Here is a 21,641-nt window from a genome sequence, read left to right as displayed (position 1 = left end):
TGAATTGAATTTAAAACAGTTTATTTAGCCAGAAAATCACAGATGCAGAGTGGATAATAATAACAATATTAACATAGCTGGCTCAGTTGAGAACCTGAGCTCTTCGTTGAGGACACCTGATATACTATACATTTATCTCAAGGAAGTATTATGTAACATTTAGTATCATGTGGAATAGTACAATAGCATGGTGGTAATAAGAACATCTCATATTGTTACCACGGTTGCCTTTGTCTACTCGGCAGTAATTGGGGACCTGGATGTTAATCGATATGTGGAATGTGTTCCGGGGTAATGGATAGTCAGTGCAGTTGGCGATTTGTCCGGTCTTCTGGATTATTCCTGACCCTGGGCAGCAGTGCAGCTCGGTTAACTTAGGGTGGTTGTTGTGTTGGCGACAGCTTCTACACCTTAAAAACCTTGGGCCGGCCATCCTCTTTACACGAGGTGCAACCATTAGGTAGGTAGGTAGGCCAGGCTCTCGCATGGAGGTAGGCCAGTAGGTAGGCAGGCCGAGCGTTCGGTAGGAAGGCAGGCTGTCAGGCAAACAGGTAGCCCTGAGGCAGGCAGGTGATTTACAGAGCTGAGCTACTGTAGTATGTGGTCTACGGAACTGGTGTGTTGTTATGTATGTGGTCTACAGAGTTGAACTGTAGCCTACCAGGATATTTACACTGTAGCATCCACGAACCCAACATAACCCAGGTTATCTTATGTTAGTGGATGCCACAGTGTAAATATCAAGGTAGACACAACTCCAGCTTTGTAGACCACATACTACAGTAGAGCTTCAGCTCTATAGACTGCACATCAGTCAGCTCTGTAGACTGCATATTACAGTAGCTCCAGCTCTGCAGACTACATGCCATAGTAGCTCCAGCTGTGTAGACTCCATACTACAGTAGCTCCATCTCTGTAGACTACATACTATAGTAGCTCCCAAATAACAACATAAGCATCTATTTGTAATTTTTTCATTCATGGTGATGTAGCCTCAGTCATCTGGTGTTGGTGGTAATAATGTAGCCTCAGTCAGGTGTTGGTGGTGGTAAAGTAGCCTCAGACATCTGGTGTTGTTCGTGGTAATGTAGCCTCATGTCATCTAACGGTAGTGGTGATGTAGCCTCAGACATCTGGTGTTGGTGGTAGTAATGTAGCCTTCTGCCATCTGGTGGTGTTGGGGGTGGTGGTGCTTCCTGTCATCTGGTGGTGGTGGTGCCTCATGTCATCTTGGTGGTGCCTCAGTCATCTGGTGGTGATGGTGCCTCCTGTCATCTGGTGGTGGTGGTGCCTCAGTCATCTGGTGGTGGTGGTGCCTCAGTCATCTGGTAGGTGGGTGCCTCCTGTCATCTGGTGGTGGTGCCTCCTGTCATCTGTGGTGGGTGGTGCCCCAGTCATCTGGTGGTGGTGGTGCCTCCTGTCATCTGGTGGTGGTGGTGCCTCAGTCATCTGGTGGTGGTGGCCTCAGTCATCTGGTGGTGGTGGTGCCTCAGTCATCTGGTGGTGATGGTGCCTCCTGTCATCTGGGTGGTGGTGGTGCCTCCTGTCATCTGGTGTGGTGGTGCCTCAGTCATCTGGTGGTGGTGGTGCCTCAGTCATCTGGTGGTGGTGTGGTGGTGTGGTGGCAATGTAGCCTCTTGTCATATGCTGGTGGTGGAGGTGATGTAACCTCAGTCATCTGGTGTTGGTGGTGGTAATGTAACCTCAGTCATCTGGTGTTGGTGGTGGTAATGTAGCCTCAGTCATCTGGTGTTGGTGGTGGTAATGTAACTCAGTCATCTGGTGGTGGTGCCTCAGCCATCTGGTGGTGGTGGTGGTGGTGCCTAGTCATCTGGTGGTAGTGGTAGTGATGTGTCTCAGTCATCTGGTGGTGGTGCCTCAGTCATCTGGTGGTGGTGGTGATGGTGCCTCACTCATCTGGTGGTGGTGGTGCCTCAGTCATCTGGTGGTGGTGCGTCAGTCATCTGGTGGTGGTGGTAATGGTTCTCCTGTTATCTGGTGGTGGTAGGTGTGGTGCCTCAGTCATCTGGTGGTGGTGCCTCAGTCATTTGGTGATGGTGTGTCAGTCATCTGGTGTTGGTGGTGGTGATGTAGCCTCCTGTCACCTGTTGGTGGTGGTGATGTAGCCTTCTCTCATCTGGTGGTGGTGGTGCCTCAGTCATCTGGTGGTGGTGGTGCTTCAGTCATCTGGTGTTGGTGGTGGTAATGTAGCCTCCCATCATCTGCTGGGGGTGGAGGAGATGTAGCCTCAGTCATCTGGTGTTGGTGATATAGCCTCAGTCATCTGGTGTTGGTGATGTAGCCTTCTCTCATCTGGTGGTGGTGGTGGTGGTGCCTCAGTTATCTGGTGTTGGTGGTGGTAATGTAGCCTCAGTCATCTGGTGTTGGTGGTAGTAATGTAGCCTCAGTCAGGTGTTGATGGTGGTAAAGTAGCCTCAGACATCTGGTGTTGTTCATGGTAATGTAGCCTCTTGTCATCTAATGGTAGTGGTGATGTAGCCTCAGACATCTGGTGTTGTTCATGGTAATGTAGCCTCTTGTCATCTAATGGTAGTGGTGATGTAGCCTCAGACATCTGGTGTTGGTGGTAGTAATGTAGCCTCCTGCCATCTGGTGGTGGTGGTGGTGATGTAGCCTTCTCTCATCTGGTGTTGGTGCCTCAGTCATCATGGTGGTGGTGGTGCCTCAGTCATCTGGTGGTGGTGGTGCCTCAGTCATCTGGTGTTGGTGTGTGTAGCCTCCGTCATCTGTGGTGGTGGTGGTGATGTAGCCTTCTGTCATCTGGTGGTGGTGGTGATGTAGCCTTCTCTCATCTGGTGGTGGTGATGTAGCCTTCTGTTTTCTGGTGGTGGTGGTGATGTAGCCTCTGTCATCTGGTGGTGGTGGTGGTGATGTAGCCTTCTGTCATCTGGTGGTGGTGGTGATGTAGCTTCTGTCATCTGGTGGTGGTGGTGATGTAGCCTTCTCTCATCTGGTGTTGGTGGTGGTGGTAGCTTCCTATCCTCTGGTGGTGGTGGTGATGTAGCCTTCTCTCACCTTTGTGGTGGTGGTGATGTAGCCTCCTATCATCTGGTGGTTGGTGGTGGTGATGTAGCCTCTCTCACCTTTGTGGTGGTGGTGATGTAGCCTCCTGTCATCTGGTGGTAGTGTGTAGTGATGTAGTGGTGGTGGTGGTGGTAGCCTCCTATCATCTGGTGGTGGTGGTGATTTAGCTTTCTGTTGCTTGGTCGTGGTGGTGATGTAGCCTCCTGTCATCTGGTGGTGGTGGTGATATAGCCTTCTATTATCTGGTGATGGTGGTGGTGGTGATGTAGCCCTCTATCATCTGGTGGTGATGGTGATATAGCTTTCTGTTACCTGGTGGTGGTGGTGACGTAGCCTTGTGTCATCTGGTGATGGTGGTGATGTAGCCTTCTGTCATCTGGTGATGGTGAAGGGGGGACCTAGTTGAGGTGATAAGCATCTCAGAGGGCACTACTCAGTTGAGTGTCATTACTTGGAGGTGGCGGACGCTTGCCCCACAAGGGATCACAGCTCAAGATTGAAGAAGCTGCAAGTCCAGAAAACTGTGAGGGCAAACTTTTTCGGAGTGAGGGTTGTAAACTTTTGGAACAATCTACCAGAGAGTGTTGTGACGGCACCGAGTGTGAGCTCTTTCAAGACAAGACTTGACCGACACTGGAGCTGGTTCAGGTACATTCAGGAGCTGGTGCATGCCCAGTATTTGCCAACAGTGCGTGACAGAGACGTGACCGATCGCCCGGGCGGCTAGCGAGCCGATCTTTTGGTGAAAAAGATAAATGAAAGGGAAAAGTAATCAGAGACGTGATCGATCGCCCAAGCGGCTAACGAGCTGATCAGTGGCGAAGAGGATAAAAATAAAAGAGTTCTTCTGGTGACCTGACTGTTGCTGCTGCACCAGAAACACAAGTCAGGTTAGGTACAGGACAGGGCATCTCTCATTGTGGTTTCTTCACTAAACTCTTGACAAAGTACAGTAATTGTAACCCATGGACTGCATTGTCTAGTTAACTCTTCTAAGTGTAAATATCAATAAATTATTAGTACTGTACAATACTTGGGATGTATCAATTAATTGATAACTGCTACAGATAGTATCAATATTTTGCTGAATAATCAGTATCTGTAAACAAAGTACTGTATTAGTTTATGCCATTTCGCTGTCTGTTTTGGGTAAATAAATTACTCGAACATTTTTATTATGTGCAAAATACAGTAATTACGGAAACCAGTTACCGTAGTCTGTTAATTTATTATGGGAAGGTCACACTTGGCTGCCAATCATAATGTTTTATTGGATAACATGGCAGTGTCCTCTGTGGAAGTGTCTATAGCACTTCATTGTAAGGTAATGGATATATTATCAGGCCAGACAAAGTAGCTTTTGTTTAATATGAAGAGAAAAATAATCTGGTAAAGACTGTCACTGACGAGAAAGATTGTTTTATATGCTGTAGCATCGTTAAAGTACATTAGATATTTTATTGACCAATATTACCCAAATTAGAACTAAGAACGACCTGCTACAGTATTATCATAACTCTTACAATGAACGACATGGGTTGTTGAGGCTGGATAGGAGTTTTTATAACAAATTTAGTCAAAATGACAAAAAACACAATTTACAGAACAGTAAATCCTATTTTATTAAAGAATGAATAAATAATGAATAAATTTTCTAAAATAAGTCTTAAATATTAGAATAAAGTCGCTGTTGCTTACAAATGCGTGTCTTTTCCACCACCGTCTCTGTACAAGTAAACATTAAGCTGATGAAGAAAACTCGAGGATAATACAACAAAAATGGCCGTCATGAGGAGACTTTAACATCAATAATGAATGAATATAAATTTAGTAACACCGCTAGTTAATATTTTCTGGTCTTGGTCTGGTTTATGTTGTCTCGACCCTACTCTGACCTGACGCTCCTCTGACCGGACCCTTATTGCTTTCATTTTCACATCAATAGTAAGGACTTTTCCGGGCACCTTGGCTGGTTTACCAACACGAGACGAGGGCCGGGTGTAAAGGCCTGGGACTTGGGGATAGAAATCCCTTACCAGACTAATCAGGATCTTAATAAAGGAAAGTCAAGGACCATGGTTTTCTGAGGAATAACAAACAACCGTTTGAGATTGACATCTCTTTACTATAAAAAATATAACAAAACTCTGACACCACTCAACAAACATCAAGTAACAGGAGTCAAACAATTAATGCAGTAAACAGTTAATGGAGTCAAATTATTAAGGGAAGCAAACAATTAAAGGAAGCAAACAATTAATGGGAGTCAGCAATTAATAGAATCAAACAATTAATGGAATCAAACAATTAATGGAATCAAACAATTAATGGAAGTCAACAACTGATAGAATCAAATAATAAAAGGGAGTCAGCAATTAAAGGAATCAAACAACAAAAGAATCAAACAATGAACAGATATTTCCTACGGCAGTGGCCCTGGGGATGGGTTCCAGAACACAGTGATCCACTCTAAGGGGGAAGCGTCCGTTCAACTCCTCTCGAGCGACAGCGGCCGATGTGTTGATACAGCAGACAAAACACCGGGGCACAGACAGTGGAGAGGAGCTGGCGGTCGTGGCGGCAGTGGTAGTGGTTTGGGGTAGGTGCCCAGAGAATTGACAGTCGATAGGTGAAGGTCTGGGAAAACAGCCCACGAGTCCAGGACCTATGATGAGATCACAGCCAGAATTTGACGAACAGCGGTGTAAGGTAGTGACTGCACTTACGGCTGAGCAGGATCTGACGGCGACACAGGTAGAAGCGCTGTTCTCGCCTCTGTCCAACCCCCCCCCCAGTGATGGTCGCACCAGCAATCAAGCGAGTAAGCAGCAGTAACGAGCAGGAAGATCATTTCCGCCTTTACACCGGGTTATTTAACATTGATGAACAGACTAACGGCAAGTTTATTGTAACAGGTTTAGGTGTTGGTTAGATTATAATGTTGAGTTATAACATTAGTCTGTACTTATACTGTACAGTATATATTTAATATACACGGTATTCTTCCTGGATGGTTGCCGCTACCAACAGCCTTGATATTATTTACCTATAAATAGTTGACCACTTGATTGTTTAATAATTACTGGGTGTTGTGCCGGGTAGACTTAAACGCTGTAATAATAATTTAAAACCCAGCTGCTCTCTTATTGCAGCTTCAAAAATTCCTTAAGACTTATTGAAGCTGATGTATTTGTGGACGGCTTCTCTGCCACCAGAGTAAATTGTTTTGTTTAAATACTGTATTTGGCCGATACTTTGTTTATAGTCTGGCTTTGGTGGTGAGACTATATAGTGACTTAACTGTTTTACCTGCATGATAAAATTGACCTAAATTATAGCATTAACTCTGGCGGCAGATAATTGGGAGAGTTTTGAATGTGGTGATTAACGGTGCATCACTAATGTATTGTTCTTCAAGAGATGGAAAATTTACTCTTAGTGTGGATAAAGGAGAAAGAAATGGCAGGTGGTAACATTAGTGAAGCTATAATTTGTGAGAAGGCCAGACAATTGTTTGAGGACCTTAAAGCCAAGACTCCCAGTGGAAGTGATAGTGATGTGCCAGTGTTTAGGGGTACCTGCATGCTGAATAACACTAAGGTAAGATAAAGTACCGTATTTTTTACATTTTCCACAGAATTTTTTCAGTGTTAAGCGGTTGTATTTGGGGGCCTGGAACGGATTAATCCTATAACGAACGAATGGTATAACGAACGAGGTTCTGGAACCAATTACGTTCGTTATAGCATACCCCACTGTACTCATGTGCCGAACCTCTTGTGTCTACGATGGTACCACTTGTTCATTGTACTGTATAAGTTATATTCTAAAGAAAGCCTGGATGGTGGCAGCATTTAGATGTAAGTATAACAAGTAAATGAATGTGTAAGACTGCAAAAGAATGTGGCTTTCCCAGGTTAATCAACTGAATAGAATATTAGTAAAGCTGAGAGTAAAGGGAAGTAAGAATATTGAACAAATACAATAAATAAAAGAAAGTCTCAGAAAATAAAGAAAATAAAAGAAATATAAGCAAGAAGATCATAGAAATAGAAATAAAGTTAACAATTCGCAATATAGAAAGTTACAGTTGCGAGAGATGTTGTGGTTGTAAATGTCTGTACGTACGTACCTTTTACTTTTATCCTCTGCACCACTGATCGGCTCATTTACCATTTGGACGCTTGGTCACGTCTCTGTTACATACTATAGGCAAGTAATCCCATTAAACCAAGTTTACTTGCATAATATTTATTCCAGCAATAACTATTTTAGTTCTCTAACATCAAGAGTAATTGTATAGTAGATATATTTTGAGTAATAATAATATAACACCAACATTATTTTGAAATTTGTCAACATTGAGTTGAGAACACACACCCTTTGTTTGCTTTTGTTTAGAGTGACCATTACAACCAACATGGTACCACAATATGGAAAGCTAATTCTTATCTCTCTTTCTCTCTCCACACACACACACACATGGTCAACTATAAGATAATAAAACACATGTAATTAAGATACATACAATTGATACAGTACAGTGCAATGGTGTGGGAACTCTTGTTTAGTTCTTGCTGCTTCACTCACCATGGTTGGATAACCAAAAGGTGAGCCATCCCCCTCCTCTAGGTTATTTCACCTGATAACTTAACATCCTAATGCTAGCTGATGAAATAGGCTGATGGTTAATCTTCAGGTTATATCTGTGGTTGATGAGAGTCAGCCTCAAGAATTAAGTTTCTCACACAATACAGCAGAAAGGTCTATGAGTCAGCTGGCAGCCAGGGCTCCCACTTTCAGGGAAATTGCCTCATTTTCCCCAAATTTTAAAGACCAAAAGAAAAAACGAGAAAATATAATAATATAAAAGAAGTTTCCTTTTGGTTCACTTGTACCATCTATAATAAACAACTCGTCAACAAACACAATTATGCATCAACTACATGAAGATAAACTAATGACAGTAACAGTACTGCCTACATGCACCAAATTAGTCCACTCACAGAACATCATCAAGACCCTAATTTTAAGAAAAGAAAAGCAGAAAATAGCATTGTCCAAAATAGAGAAATCTTTGAAGGAAGGCAAAAAAAGATAATATATTTTAAGGAGAAAATTGAATGTGGAATGTGTCATAACCGTGACATCAAACTTAGAATCTTGCTGAGCGAGGAGCCTCATACTGTGAGGGAGCAGGATTACCACTGCTGCTCGCAGAGACAGACGAGGGTCTCCGGCCCTCTGGTGCTGAGCTTGGACACTGTTGATCTGGTGGTTTGCCGGAAGTAAACTTGTATGCAGCATTGTCACCATTATAAATTTGCTGGTGCTGCAGTGGGAAGGTGGAAAGGCCCACTTGTGGCAAGGGAGCGAAACCATAGTTGTTGGCTGAATACAGGGGTGGAGCATGTGAACGTTCGGTGTAGCCGGGGCCAACTGTGGTCATGGGCTGAGGCCTGCACACACACAATATAATTTAGTAAGATTACAATACAGTACAGATGTTTATCAGATACTTGTGTGAGTTAACTTTACATACAGTAAACTCATTATATACCAGTACTATATCATTTAGATTCATGTGAGATGAAAACTTGTTATGCTCTGAGTAAAGTTAAATATTCACAGACCCATTTACTGAAGTCACAACACCAGGTGTGTGTGCGTGCATGTGTGTGTGTGTGTGTGTGTGTGTGTGTGTGTGTGTGTGTGTGTTTTAACAGTTAAAGTTATCTTATTATTCCAGGCAGATCAAACAAGCTGTAAAAGTTCATACATTCAGAAATATTAACTTTGTTAAATACTGTGATTAACATAACAGTGAACCAACTCAGGGACTTGGCCTCATCTTGTCATCAAATCAGCCTGGACCTCTGATGTTAGATCACTTGTGTGTGGTAATAAAACAATGGCTAACTGGGACAGAACATGTTCAGAAATTTGTCTGCCTAATTTTGAAATACTGTACTGTAATAATTTAGCTTGTACAACTACCAGAAACAAACAACATATAAAACAGAACACTCACCTTGACCATATGTACAAGGCAGTATACAGTGTCTTGGCAGTCGTGTGAATAATTGCACTGCATTACAACAAAAACATGGTTCTCACTTAACGATGTGAGAGACCTCACACATCAATAAGTGAAAGCGATGCTGTTGTAATATCATTATTCACACAAATTTACACAAAAAACTGTAAGGCAGCGTATAGACATTTTTGAGACACTGTATTGTGCAATGTTTACATATAATTATCACAAGACAACAGCACCACCACAAAGGTTCAGACTCTCAGTTTAATATTGTTATTATTTATTGAAATAATTTTTGTGTTTCTCTTAAGTTAAAGTTAAACACGTGATGTACTGTACCTTCATACAACTCGAGTTACAAGAAATATTCACTGTAAGAACCTTGTGAACTTGCCCCTGGATGGTCTTGATGAAGGTTATCTAGGTGTGACAGTGACCAGGTATGTAAACTTTGGGTGTGGTGTAAAGCTTGCACATGCGTGTCACCATGCAGGTGTAAAGCTTACATGTGTGTCACGATGCAGGTGTAAAGCTTACATGTGTGTGTCACGATGCAGGTGTAAAGCTTACATGTGTTACCATGCAGGTGTAAAGCTTACATATGTGAGTCACCATGCAGGTGTAAAGCTTACATGTGTCGCCGTGCAGGTGTAAAGCTTACATGTGTGTGTCACCATGCAGGTGTAAAGCTTACATGTGTTACCATGCAAGCATAAAGCTTACATATGTGTCACCATGAAGGTGTAAAGCTTACATGTGTCACCGTGCAGATGTAAAGCTTACACATGTGTGTCATCATGCAGGTGTAAAGCTTACATGTGTTACCATGCAGGTGTAAAGCTTACATGTGTCACCGTGCAGCTGTAAAGCCTACATATGTGTGTCATTGTGTAGGTGTAAAGCTTACATGTGCCACCATGCAGCTGTAAAGCAACACTTAAGTGTCACCATGGAAGTGTAAAGCTTATACAGTACATGAGTCATTGTGTAGGTGTAAAGCATACACAGGTTTCACTGTGCAAGTGTAAAGCTTACACAGGTATGTCACTGTACAGGTGTAGTGTACCGGAAGGCTGGGCGGAGGGGGGACGTAGGGGCGACGGTGTGGCGTTGCAGGCCTGAGGTGGGTGGGGCCCGGAAGCGGGGGTGAGGACCCTGGGAGATGTGGATGTGGTCAGTGCCATACACTGCCCCTAGTGTGGAGATGCCTGACGTCCTCCTGTTGAGCTGTGACACCTTGTTCCTTTTCTGGTGGTGCCTGAGGGACCAACACACTCTAGTACCCACCTACACCCTTCAACCATCATGCATTTCAGTAAACATTTGAGAGAAAGAGTGAGTGTGTCTCATGGGTATACAAGGTATACAAGGCAGTAAAGTGGCCAGCACTTGCACTTGACCATCTTCACTTTCCCAATTTGTAGTCAGGTACTCATTTACAGCTGGGTGGATAGAGAGTGCCCAGGGATTGAGTGGTGTATTCACTTGAGTTTCAGTAAAATTGTTAAAGAAGTTAAAAATTATTCATCATGTCCACTGACAGTAAAAGTACAATATACAGAAAATGGTAAACAGTTAGTGGATTTACCAGAGAATACTGTACCTTAAGAGAGATGTTAAAAAAACTTATTTCCATTACGAATCCTTAAGTTACATAAACTCTAGAGAAATACCTCAATATGTATGTGATTACATAAGAAAACGTCAATATTTAAGATGGTACAGGTAAGAAAGATAAACAAACCCACTTTTGCACAGTGCTGAAGATACAAGCGGTCCAGAACACGACAATTATAAGCCCTAACACTATGCCAGACAGGATGGGTGACAGGTAGTCCTCTCTGCCACAGTCACACACTAACATCTCCTCTCTATATTCACAGGGGCTGTTGAGAGATGAGAGAAACACACTACCATGCTGATTACTGCAGGTTCGAGTACTATAGAGTGAGTACTGTATATTGTGTTGAGTACATTAATTAAATATGAAAGGTGACAGACTAACAGGTGTGATATAAAACATTAATCAAAACCAGACAGGTAAATCCAATGTATTATAAAACAGTAAAATCAAACCAAACAAGTTAAACCCATTATGTCATTATAAAACACCATCTAAGACACGTATAGAGCTGAAGACTCACAAGGGACAGTCACAGGTCTTACTACTGAGGCAAATAAGACCTTCCACACAGTCTGAATCGGTGGAACACGGCTGGTTGGGCAGGTTGCCTTCTTTCACGACTCCCGGCTCCCCTGGCTCACACACACTCTTGTCCTTGTTGTATACGAAGTTTCTGTCCACACCCACACACATACACGTTATTAAGTTTTTGTTTGTTTACATAATGTTCAGTATAATGTTTTTCTTGTTTTGTTTATTTGTGTTTTTCATTTCAGTTCAGTGTACAGTATTAACAAATAAAAAGAGTTGTATATCATTACTGTATTCTTATTATTAGAGCCTGGAAGTTCAGGCAAAATGCCATATATGCTTATATTTGCCTTTTTTGTCACGTGAGTGAAATATTGCCTATTTCATTGAATTATGCCTATAATGCCTTATTTTAGTGTTTTGTCTGTTATTTTTAAAAAAAAAGTGAAAAATTATTTCCCTGTGATTAGTACGATTATATGGGAGAAATAATTTTTTTTACAATACAGTATACTGTATGCCTATTCCTGGCTCACTACGCCTGCCATGTTAGTGGAAAGTACCTCTTGTTATGCTCAGTGAAGCATCACTAATCCAAGGGTTGTCAGATGTCCTAATCGCGGGTGAAACGTGACTGACACGGGTGAAGCAATCAGTTCTCTTTCAAAGACGGAAGATGATACACCCACATAAACAATGCCCAAAACAAAGGCTTCCCTTAAACAAAAACTTTGCAGTTTAGTTTAAGAATTTGGTGATGTTTTGTCAACAGATGGCAAAGTGCTCTTTTGAAAATTCTGTGAAAAATCGATAAACTATGAGATGAAGTACTTTGTTTCTCATCTTTTAGAGACATGTAAGCATAAAACAAATGCTTCTCAAAAAGATGGTGAAAAGAAGACATGCCTTCTCTCAACATACACAGCAGCTTCCAATCGACAATCTCAGTTTTCAATGGACTTGTTTTTAATCGATGCTGGTATTCCTTTGTGGAAGGTGGAAAACAAATCATCTCTGAAAGGATTTCTAGAGAAATCCACCAAGGAAAGTGTACCATGTGAGGCTACATTAAGAAAAAATTATGTAAACCCTACCTTCGAAGGAATTCGTTGTATCTACTGTTAGTTTGTGAGAATTGTGGTACTGTACTGTTAAAGCTACCATACATGATATGTTTTTAGTTCACCTTAAAAGGAAAAATATCAGGATAATGTATATTGTGTAACCATACTACTCCTGTAGTACTTTATTGGTGTATGTTAACAAATGGGTATTTCTGTGAAAGGACATGACGTGTAGTAAAAATCTATTTAATTTTTCTTTCACATTCACACTACATTTGTTCATTTTTCCAGCTCAGAGGAATAGTGGCAAAATTAGAAAGGCACAATGTACAAAATAAAAGGTGTCCACGCCACTGTTAATCAAAAGGGTTAGATTATGTATTAAATTATCATTATTATTATTATCATTATCATTATTATTATCATTATCATTATTATTATTATTATTATTATTATTATTATTATTATTATTATTATTATTATTATTGTTGTTGTTGTTGTTATTATTATTATTATTATTACAGGGGATGAGTGTTTAAGGTGGCCACACCCAAGTATAAACTCCCTAAAATACACAAGACAAACCATCACAGTAGTACGGGTTGACTCTGTACTCACGAGGGGCAGGCACACATCCCGTTGACACAAATGAGACCTTCCAGGCAGTTATAGGAGGAGGTACAGGCCATGAGGTGTAGCTGAGGGTCCACACACACTAACCTCTCCTTCAAGTATGTGTAGTTCCTGTAAACACACACACACAATTAATAATTATAGTGTGTATAGACTTGTTTATAATGTTCACCACAATACTGATTTAAGTTGTTTACTCCTGTTTGTACACACAATACTATTATATAATCCAAAGTAATGTCGCAAATGTTATTATTATTATCAGTGTTTGAGGTTACCCCATGTCACACCCAGGTATAAACTTCACAATTATAATAAACTTGATGTATAAAGCCAACCTTAGAGAAACACAAGGAGATACAGAAGGTAGACACTGCACAGTACAATACTCACAAGGGGCAGGCACATAGGTCATTGGTACACAGAAGATTCTCAGGGCAGTTTAAAGTGGTGTTGCAGGGTGTGATAGGTAGGTTAGGATCCACACATGTATTCATCTCCTTCAGGTATGTGTAGTTCCTGTATATACATAAATACATATACATATACAGTTATGTTTATAATATTGTATGTGTGTATTTTCTAATGTTCATCACAGTTATACAAGGTGTCTATAAAGTCCGTGTGCAGTTTAAAATGTTTCTAACTTCAGTTCTATAGGAGATAAAATCAATCTGTAAAATGCAATAGAGAAGCAATTTATTCAAGTTTTTGCAACTACAATCTTAGGATTTTAATTTTCAACATATCCACCATAATTATGGATACAAAGCATAATACGATTTTGAAGCCATTCCGTATAGTGTGTGGTTGATTATCTAGAAAAATAAATAAATAAATTAGAATACATAAATTTCTTTGTTCGTGTTAAAACTTGAATAAACTGTCTCTTTATTGCATTTTACAGATTGTTTTTCTCTCCTATAGAACTGAAGTTAGTAACATTTTAAACTGCACACAGACTTTATAGACACCTTGTAATATTAAATTATTACTGTATTATAATTAATATATTACTGCAAGTGTTACTCTTTGCTTAGGAGTCATAGCCACCCACACACAGATACATACATAAACAAAAACACCTCCATTCTAACTCTTGCACACTACACTCCCATTATTCATACATAACTACCCACTATACCCAACTGCCCCAACACACACACACCCATACACCCTAACACCAGCACACACACAACCTCTCCCTAAACATAAACACATCTTGCCCCCAACCCCCACACACACACACACACACTAAATACCCAAAATATGACCCCTTAAATAAAGTACAGTATTGGTGCTGACGTACGGTCGACATAGACACATGCAGGTCCTGCACTCAGTGTTCTCAGCAGTAGAACACCCGCCTATCTTTGTCAGACAGCAGAAGTCGGCGAAATGGAGTTCTTTCTCTGTAACACACAAACATTGATCTGCTATCTTGGTACACTGTCTGTATACCTATACTCTCTAGGTAGTCTTAGTATTAGTAGCACAGAGCATGTGGAGAAAGAATCCAGAATGTGGACCAAGGCAACTTCACTCATCTGGTGTTCACAACATCGGAAAGGGATGGGACCTAATGCAAGATGCTTCTACGCTAGACTGGCTGAGGCGTTATCAGAACAGAAGCAGCAGCCCGAAGCTACATCGCACCCTGGTTGAAGTGTCACCTATCTTTCTCTCTGCTCAGTTCTGTTTCACTTTGCCCCAGGGGAACAAGGTCATCGATCTCTACACCAATAGTCACAGACAGGGACTATGAGGCAATAGTCATGAATTGACACACACATCTACTGTTTAACTAACTTAGCTAAGGTAGATACTTTTGTATTAGGATACTTAGGCAATAAAATGGTGGAGAAGGTATGGCTATAAGTGGAGGCTGGAGGACATAAAAAAATATAATTACTATTATCATCATTATTACAGAAGGTCAAAATTATAAGCGTAAACACACTCCATGGTTTCACAGTTACGTGGTCAACTTTTTGTGACCATCCATGTAAAAAGTCCCCACAGTTAAGTGGAGTCCACTCAAAAACTCTGAAAACTCCAGATAAAATCTACTGAATTTTAGCTGAAACGTTTGAAATTTCATCCTCTTCCTGGAGTCTTGCATGGACACACGTGTCCCCACGCCAGTCTCCCGCTTTGTTTCGTCTTTGTTGTATCTTTTCGTGCATGTTGTGGTGAATTATTTTATCATTTTTGTAGCCATGAGTTCTCAACCCAAACAGGGTGGTGCAGCGCTCAAAAGGAAGCACACTAGCCATAGTATAGAAGTAAAATAGAAGTGATTAGGTGAAAGAAGAGTGGGAGTGGACAATCTACCTAGACCTGTTTCCTTTTCATCCTCCAACTAATCCTCTATCCCCCAACACCCACCTCCATCAATCTAATCAAATCAAACATCTCTATTTTTGAAGCTAAGTAAATAAAAATATTTTATTGTTAACATTATTTATTTTTAAAACATTATAATAAATATTTTGTCTCAATGAGCCACTGGAGTGAGTGTGCACCAGCAACGGTTGCTGCGGACTACCAGGTCGCTGGCACAAACTACGTTGCCTCAACACACCGAACCCTATGAACTTTAAGGACGTTAAATAACTTATAAAGTTAGATCATTTCTTAAAATAATGTGTTATCAAATGTTGAACAAATGTTTCTAAAGTAAATAATTGTTAAAAGATATCATACAAAAAAAATTGAGTGTTGTGTACAAGGTCATAGACTCAATTTGACCTATTTCCACTATTTCTTATGGGATTAGTTTCCAGCTTTAAGTGGATAATAATCCGAAGCGTTTTTCCTGTCCCAATTAACCGCGGACAACAAGGACCCCTGTACTGTATTATTATTATTATTATTACTATTACTATTATTATTATTACTAGTAGTAGTAGTATGTAGTATAGTAGTATTATGGAACAGGTATAACATACTTGGAGACACCGTTGGAGTAGTGATGTTATCATAATCTGCACTGGTGACCGTGTTCGTATCCATGGTGGCGTCCGTGGCTTCGGTTGCATCCATGTCTGTTGTGTTGTCATTTGCACCTGGCAGGAGTAGATTATGAACCACTTAAACAAAACCTTAATTAATACACACTCACTCAGGTGTTATACAGGGAGGTGGCAGGATGGGTGATCGGGGAGGGTACCTGTATTTTCGTTACTAATTACTCACTCCGTCTCTTATTCGTTTACTTATAGGTGTGTCAATGCTACAGGTGTGTCAGTGTTACAGGTGCATCAGCGATACAGGTGCGTCAGTGCTACAGGTGTGTCAGTGTTACAGGTGCGTCAGTGCTACAGGTGTTTCAGTGGTATACGGTAGGTCAGTTCTACAGGTGTTTCAGTGTTATTGGTGCATCTGCTACAGGTGCATCAGTGCTACAGGTGCATCAGTGCTACAGGTGTTTCAGTGTTATAGGTCAGATCTACAGGTGTTTCAGTGTTATAGGTGCATCTGCTACAGGCGCGTCAGTGCTACAGGTGCGTCAGTGCTACAGGTGTGTCAGTGCTACAGGTGTTTCAGTGCTACAGGTGCATCAGTGTTACAGGTGCATCAGTGCTACAGCTGTGTCAGTGCTACAGGTGTTTCAGTGTAAAAGGTGCATCAGTGCTACAGGTGTGTCAGTGCTACAGATGTGGCAGTGCTACAGGTGTTGCAGTGCTACAGGTGTTGCAGTGCTACAGGTGTTGCATGTGTGGCAGTGCTACAGGTGTGGCAGTGCTACAGGTGTTGCAGTGCTACAGGTGTTGCAGTGCTGCAGGTATGGCAGTGATACAGGTGTGGCAGTGATACAGATGTGGCAGTGCTACAGGTGTGGCAGTGCTACAGGTGTGGCAGTGCTACAGGTGTGGCTGTGCTACAGGTGTGGCAGTGCTACAGGTGTTGCAGTGCTACAGGTGTTGCAGTGCTACAGGTGTGGCTATGCAACAGGTGTTGCAGTGTTACAGGTGTGGCAGTGCTACAGGTGTGGCAGTGCTACAGGTGTGGCAGTGCTACAGATGTGGCAGTGCTACAGGTGTGGCAGTGCTACAGGTGTGGCAGTGCTACAGGTGTGGCAGTGCTACACCAACAGGATCAATAACTTGAGTTATGTCACAATGACCACTCAGCCAGGCCTACTTATCATACTCGTGTGTATGTATGACTACACACACACACACACACACACACACGGCAATGGTAGTGCGAGTTATTGAGAAAAATGTTAAAAGTGAGTGAGTGAGTCAACTATGGAGAGTGAGTGACTCAGCAAGGGTGAGAATGAGTGAGTGACTCAGGAAGGGTGAGAACAAGTGAGTGAGTCAACAAGGGTGAAAGTGAGTGATTGAGTGAGTCAACAAGGGTGGGAGAATGTGTGAGTAGGTCAGCAAGGGAGAGAGCGAGTGATTTTCGTCTCTCACGGTGAATTATTGAACGCTTGACATTTGCTGGAGAGCTGAGCTACCCAATACTGTACATGTCTTATATAATGACTTTTGTGTGTGTGTGTGTGTGTGTGTGTGTGTGTGTGTGTATGTGACATTTAACACACAAATGACTTAACACACCTGTACACAGAGTTGCAGATGAGATCAAGAGGAAGATGTAAGGTGTGCTGAAACGATGCATCTTTAAGCGGTGACACTTAACGGTGTGTAAAGTGTGTTGTGTTAGGCACTTAACACTCTTCACCTTTGTTGTGTAGGTATATCAGACACTTAACACTTTTCACTTTTGTTGTTTAAGTGTATAAAACACTTAACAAACAAGACTCTTTCTAGAATCACTCTATGGCACTTTACACGTGTACAGGAAACAAGGCACTTAACAGGAGCATTCCACCCACCCATGTATTAAGTACCTTAAGTACTGTACCTGCAAACACTACACTTAACACCATTGTATTTGCAGCATACACGTCACTTGTTGGAGCATGTTGGTAACACTTATCTTCAAACACGAACACTAAGTACAGTACAGTATATCTTGCGCTTAACACTTATATTAGAGGTAAGGCACTTAACGTCATACCTAGTGACCTTTTCTGGTTGAGTGTATCAGCTGATTGACCTCTTGAAGTTTCGAATAAAGAGTGGATGTGATAGGAAGCAGCAACAGCAGTAGATGAAAACAGCAGAACACAGCAGGAGACAGGAACAGCAGAACACAACATGAGACAGGAACAGCAGTAGATGAAAACAGCAGAACACAGGAAAAGCAGTAGATGAAAACAGCAGAACAACACAGTAGGGTACAGCAGCAAGAGGAAGTGGGAGGGAGGGAGAGGAGGGAAGGGAAGGTGTGAGTCGCTGGTGGGCCAACAAGTCTCTGTCAAATATTGTAAGTGAGAGACCAAGCGTTCTCTCCCACCCTCCGTCTTTATCTCTCCAACCCCCCCCCCCCTTTCTACCATTACTCTCTCCTATCCCATCCTCTCTTCTTCTTTCTCCCCCTCCTTCCTCACACCCAACCTTCCTTTCTCCCTTGTTCCCACCCTCCTTTTCTGTCTCTCTCACCATCTTCCTTCTCTCCCTCGTTACTCTTGCTTTCCTTCACCTCCAACATCACCAACATATCATATCCTCCTCCACCCCTTCCATGTCCTCCTCCACCCCTTCCATGTCCTCCTCCACCCCTTCCATGTCCTCCTCCACCCTTTCCATGTCCTCCTCCTTTTCCACCTCCACCTCCTCCTACTCCACTCACATAATAGGAATGTAAGGCAATCATACCTAAAATGCCACTCAGACAGACAGACAGACAGTACATATTTTACCTCTGTTAACATTAGATTAGATGTCATTAGAGTCCATTGATTGTAAGGTTAGGTTAGATTATGTTAGGTTAAGGTTAGGATAGGTTATGTTAGGTAAAGTTAGTTTAGAAGTGTGGGTGGGAAGGTACTAGTAGAGTGGTGGTGGGGGTGTGGGTGGGAAGGTACTAGTAGAGTGGTGGTGGGGGTGTGGGTGGGAAGGTACTAGTAGAGTGGTGGTGAGGTACCTGTTGTGTTTACATGGTTGCTGGGACACTACACGAACACCTATTGATTTATTCCCACTCTAGCTGCTCCACTAGTGCACACACACACACTCACACACACACACACACACACACAATTGCTGTTCGACACTAAAATCACATCTGGCCCGTACAACCATGTGGTGATCGCTACATTCACAGCCCCATTCCAACCATTGTAAAAATCATCAACAACTTCTTGCCAATCCCCCTTTTCTATTGTAACTGTGCTAAAATTCATTGTTAATTGATCCTCTTTCTCCATGTCACTATATAATCATGTACCACTTATGTCATTTATATATTTTCAACTTGTGGCTGCTCTACTTGTTAATAAAGCATTGTTAGTGTTATTATTATTATTATAACAGTACAACATGCCCTGCCAATTAACGGATTTTTTTATTCAAGGATGACACCCTGGATGTACCCAAGAATGTCTGCGGGTAGTTTTAAAGTTGCTGGCATTTTTGTAGTCAGGACAGGGAGCCATTCGTTCTAGAGACAATAATTTTTATGAGGAAAAAATTGCCATATGGCAACCATATCAACTCAACTTTAATAACAAAGTATTGAGTTGACTCGAGGGTAGACTCTCACATTTTTTCTACATTTCGATACATTTTGTTGTCTTGTTTCTGATTATTTGTGAGAGGATTTTCCCATTAGTATTTACCCTGTATTTGTATGTGTTTTATGTGTGTAAAAGAAAAAATTGTCCTAAGGGCAAACAAATAAAAGGAATATACTGTACAGTGAACCCTCACTTTACGCGGTTAATTCAACCCACGGCAGCCCGCGTAAGGTGAACAACATAACATATGGGATTAATTGAAATAGAGACCGGGCCGACCCCCAAACTCCACTTTTTCAGACACAATACCTACGTTGTCGTAAAAATAACTTCTTAATTTTATGATGGTATGCACACACACAATTAATAATTAAGAGAAATATCAATAATATTAGGTTTTTTAACACTTACATTAGTAGAAAAGATGGCTGGGCACACGGGGATGGGGGGGTTGGTTCCGAGGCAGAGGGCAGATTATTGGCCCTCACCTGTATCACTTGTATCAATTGTATCACTATCCACCACAGAGGCTTGCAGGGCCTCTTTGTCAAACCCCTCAAAGTCCATATAAGTCCATATCCTCACTAACATTATCACTATCACTGACTTGGGCCGGCTGTGGTGGGTGGCGGGTGAAGAACTCGGTAATGTTTTGATGACTGGGCGACCTTGTGCACACTCTGCTCGCGCCGCTCTCCGCGAAAAAGGGTACACACACCACGGAAAGTGAGCATTCCGGTTTCGGCAGGGTACCGCGTAAAGTGGGACCGCGTAAAGCGAGGGTTGACTGTACATTTCTTTGCACACGAGTAGAAATGTACCACCCACCTCCCCCCCCTTGGTTAGAAAATGATACAGGTATTCACGGATTTGGCTATTTGTGGCCATTTTGAGGTCCTAAATCCCCATGAATTGTAAGGGCATGCTGTATTACTATACAGTACACACACACACATACACAGACAAGTATACATACTAACACGTGCATACACTGGTTGCCCCTCGTATACGAAGATGGCCGGCCCTTGGGTCACCTAGGTGTGAATTTGTTTAAGGTGTAGAAGTTGTCGCCAACACAACAATCATACCCGAAGTTAACGAGTTATATAACCCAGTGTCAAGGAATAATCCGAGAAGACTGGACAACTCACCAACTGCACTGGCTAACTACCCTGGAACATGATTTGCAAATTGATTAACATCCAGGTCCCCAATTACTGCTGGGTAGACAGTGGCAAATGGCGTAAAGAAACTTGCCCATTGTTTCACCCTGCCTGGGAATCGAATCCAGATCCACTCGCTTGCGAGGCATTTATGCTGACCATTACACCACAGGTTGCCATACATACATACATAAACACCCACAGTCTGGCCACCATGGCTGAGGACGTCTCCTTCTAGTGATCTGTACTGCAGCTGCTTGGGGTCATTATGTCGACCCTTCCCACAATAAGATATGAGCAGGGATTGAAGATCAATCCATGATCGACACAAAAATGCCATTTTCAATTTGAAAAAGAATGAAAAAGTTAAATCTCCAGTGGTACAGAGGAGTCACAGCTGACATTTGTTTACACCCATATGTGAAATGTAGACTCCTGTCAACACGAGCACGTGGGAACAACCAAGGGTCGCCTTCATCTTCGCCTACAACATGAGTCTAACAACATCATGTGAAAAGCCCAGCTAAACACCACATGATAGGTGAGAACTCCTGCCACACCCTTGCCTACTGTCAAAAAGAACAATGGATCCATGGACAACAGTATCATAGTACAGGGTACAGTACTCGTGAACAGACTACCTTTCACGAGGCACCTGTACAGTTCACCACCCCAAGGGAGAGGCAACTGGTGGTACAGTATCTTGCAAACTGAAGTATTTCCGAACTTGATAACCTCAAAAATATTATAGTTAGAACATGGTGCACATATAGAAGTCTACTAAGACAAATAAAAAAAAATATGAGTTGTTTGTCAAGTGGAATAAAACTGGTGTGTTCTATCTACACTGTTTTGGAAGTTATTAATTTTTATAATGGGACAAATAATTTATGGACACCCTGTACTGTCTGACGAGTGCCCAACATTATGTCCATAAAGCCAA

General features: G+C 42.0%; 1 protein-coding gene across 7 annotated transcripts in view; it reads right to left on the bottom strand.

Moving 5' to 3' along the window:
- Positions 1-7,280: 7,280 nt before the first annotated feature.
- LOC121860954 overlaps positions 7,281-21,641 on the bottom strand; it is a 16,022-nt gene continuing 1,661 nt past the window's right edge. The window contains exons 1-10 of one of the 7 annotated variants that reach the window (XM_042358364.1): positions 18,124-18,309; positions 17,975-18,087; positions 15,889-16,005; positions 14,247-14,349; positions 13,331-13,456; positions 12,923-13,048; positions 11,230-11,382; positions 10,834-10,971; positions 10,152-10,343; positions 7,281-8,504 (exon numbers count right to left, since the gene is read on the bottom strand). In XM_042358364.1, the coding sequence (XP_042214298.1) occupies positions 8,201-8,504; positions 10,152-10,343; positions 10,834-10,971; positions 11,230-11,382; positions 12,923-13,048; positions 13,331-13,456; positions 14,247-14,349; positions 15,889-15,982 (1,236 nt within the window). In that variant the 5' untranslated portion in view covers positions 15,983-16,005; positions 17,975-18,087; positions 18,124-18,309 and the 3' untranslated portion in view covers positions 7,281-8,200. Of the gene's footprint in view, positions 8,505-10,120; positions 10,344-10,833; positions 10,972-11,229; positions 11,383-12,922; positions 13,049-13,330; positions 13,457-14,246; positions 14,350-15,888; positions 16,006-17,511; positions 18,314-21,641 lie in introns of those variants that run through there. The other 6 variants (XM_042358357.1, XM_042358359.1, XM_042358362.1 and 3 more) reach the window with 6 other exon arrangements.

This window comes from Homarus americanus, unplaced genomic scaffold (genome assembly GCF_018991925.1).
Source record: "Homarus americanus isolate GMGI-L3 unplaced genomic scaffold, GMGI_Hamer_2.0 scaffold52806, whole genome shotgun sequence".
In the NCBI taxonomy this organism is placed as follows: Eukaryota; Metazoa; Arthropoda; class Malacostraca; order Decapoda; family Nephropidae; genus Homarus; species Homarus americanus.
This window is presented reverse-complemented; position numbering and strand designations above follow the sequence as displayed.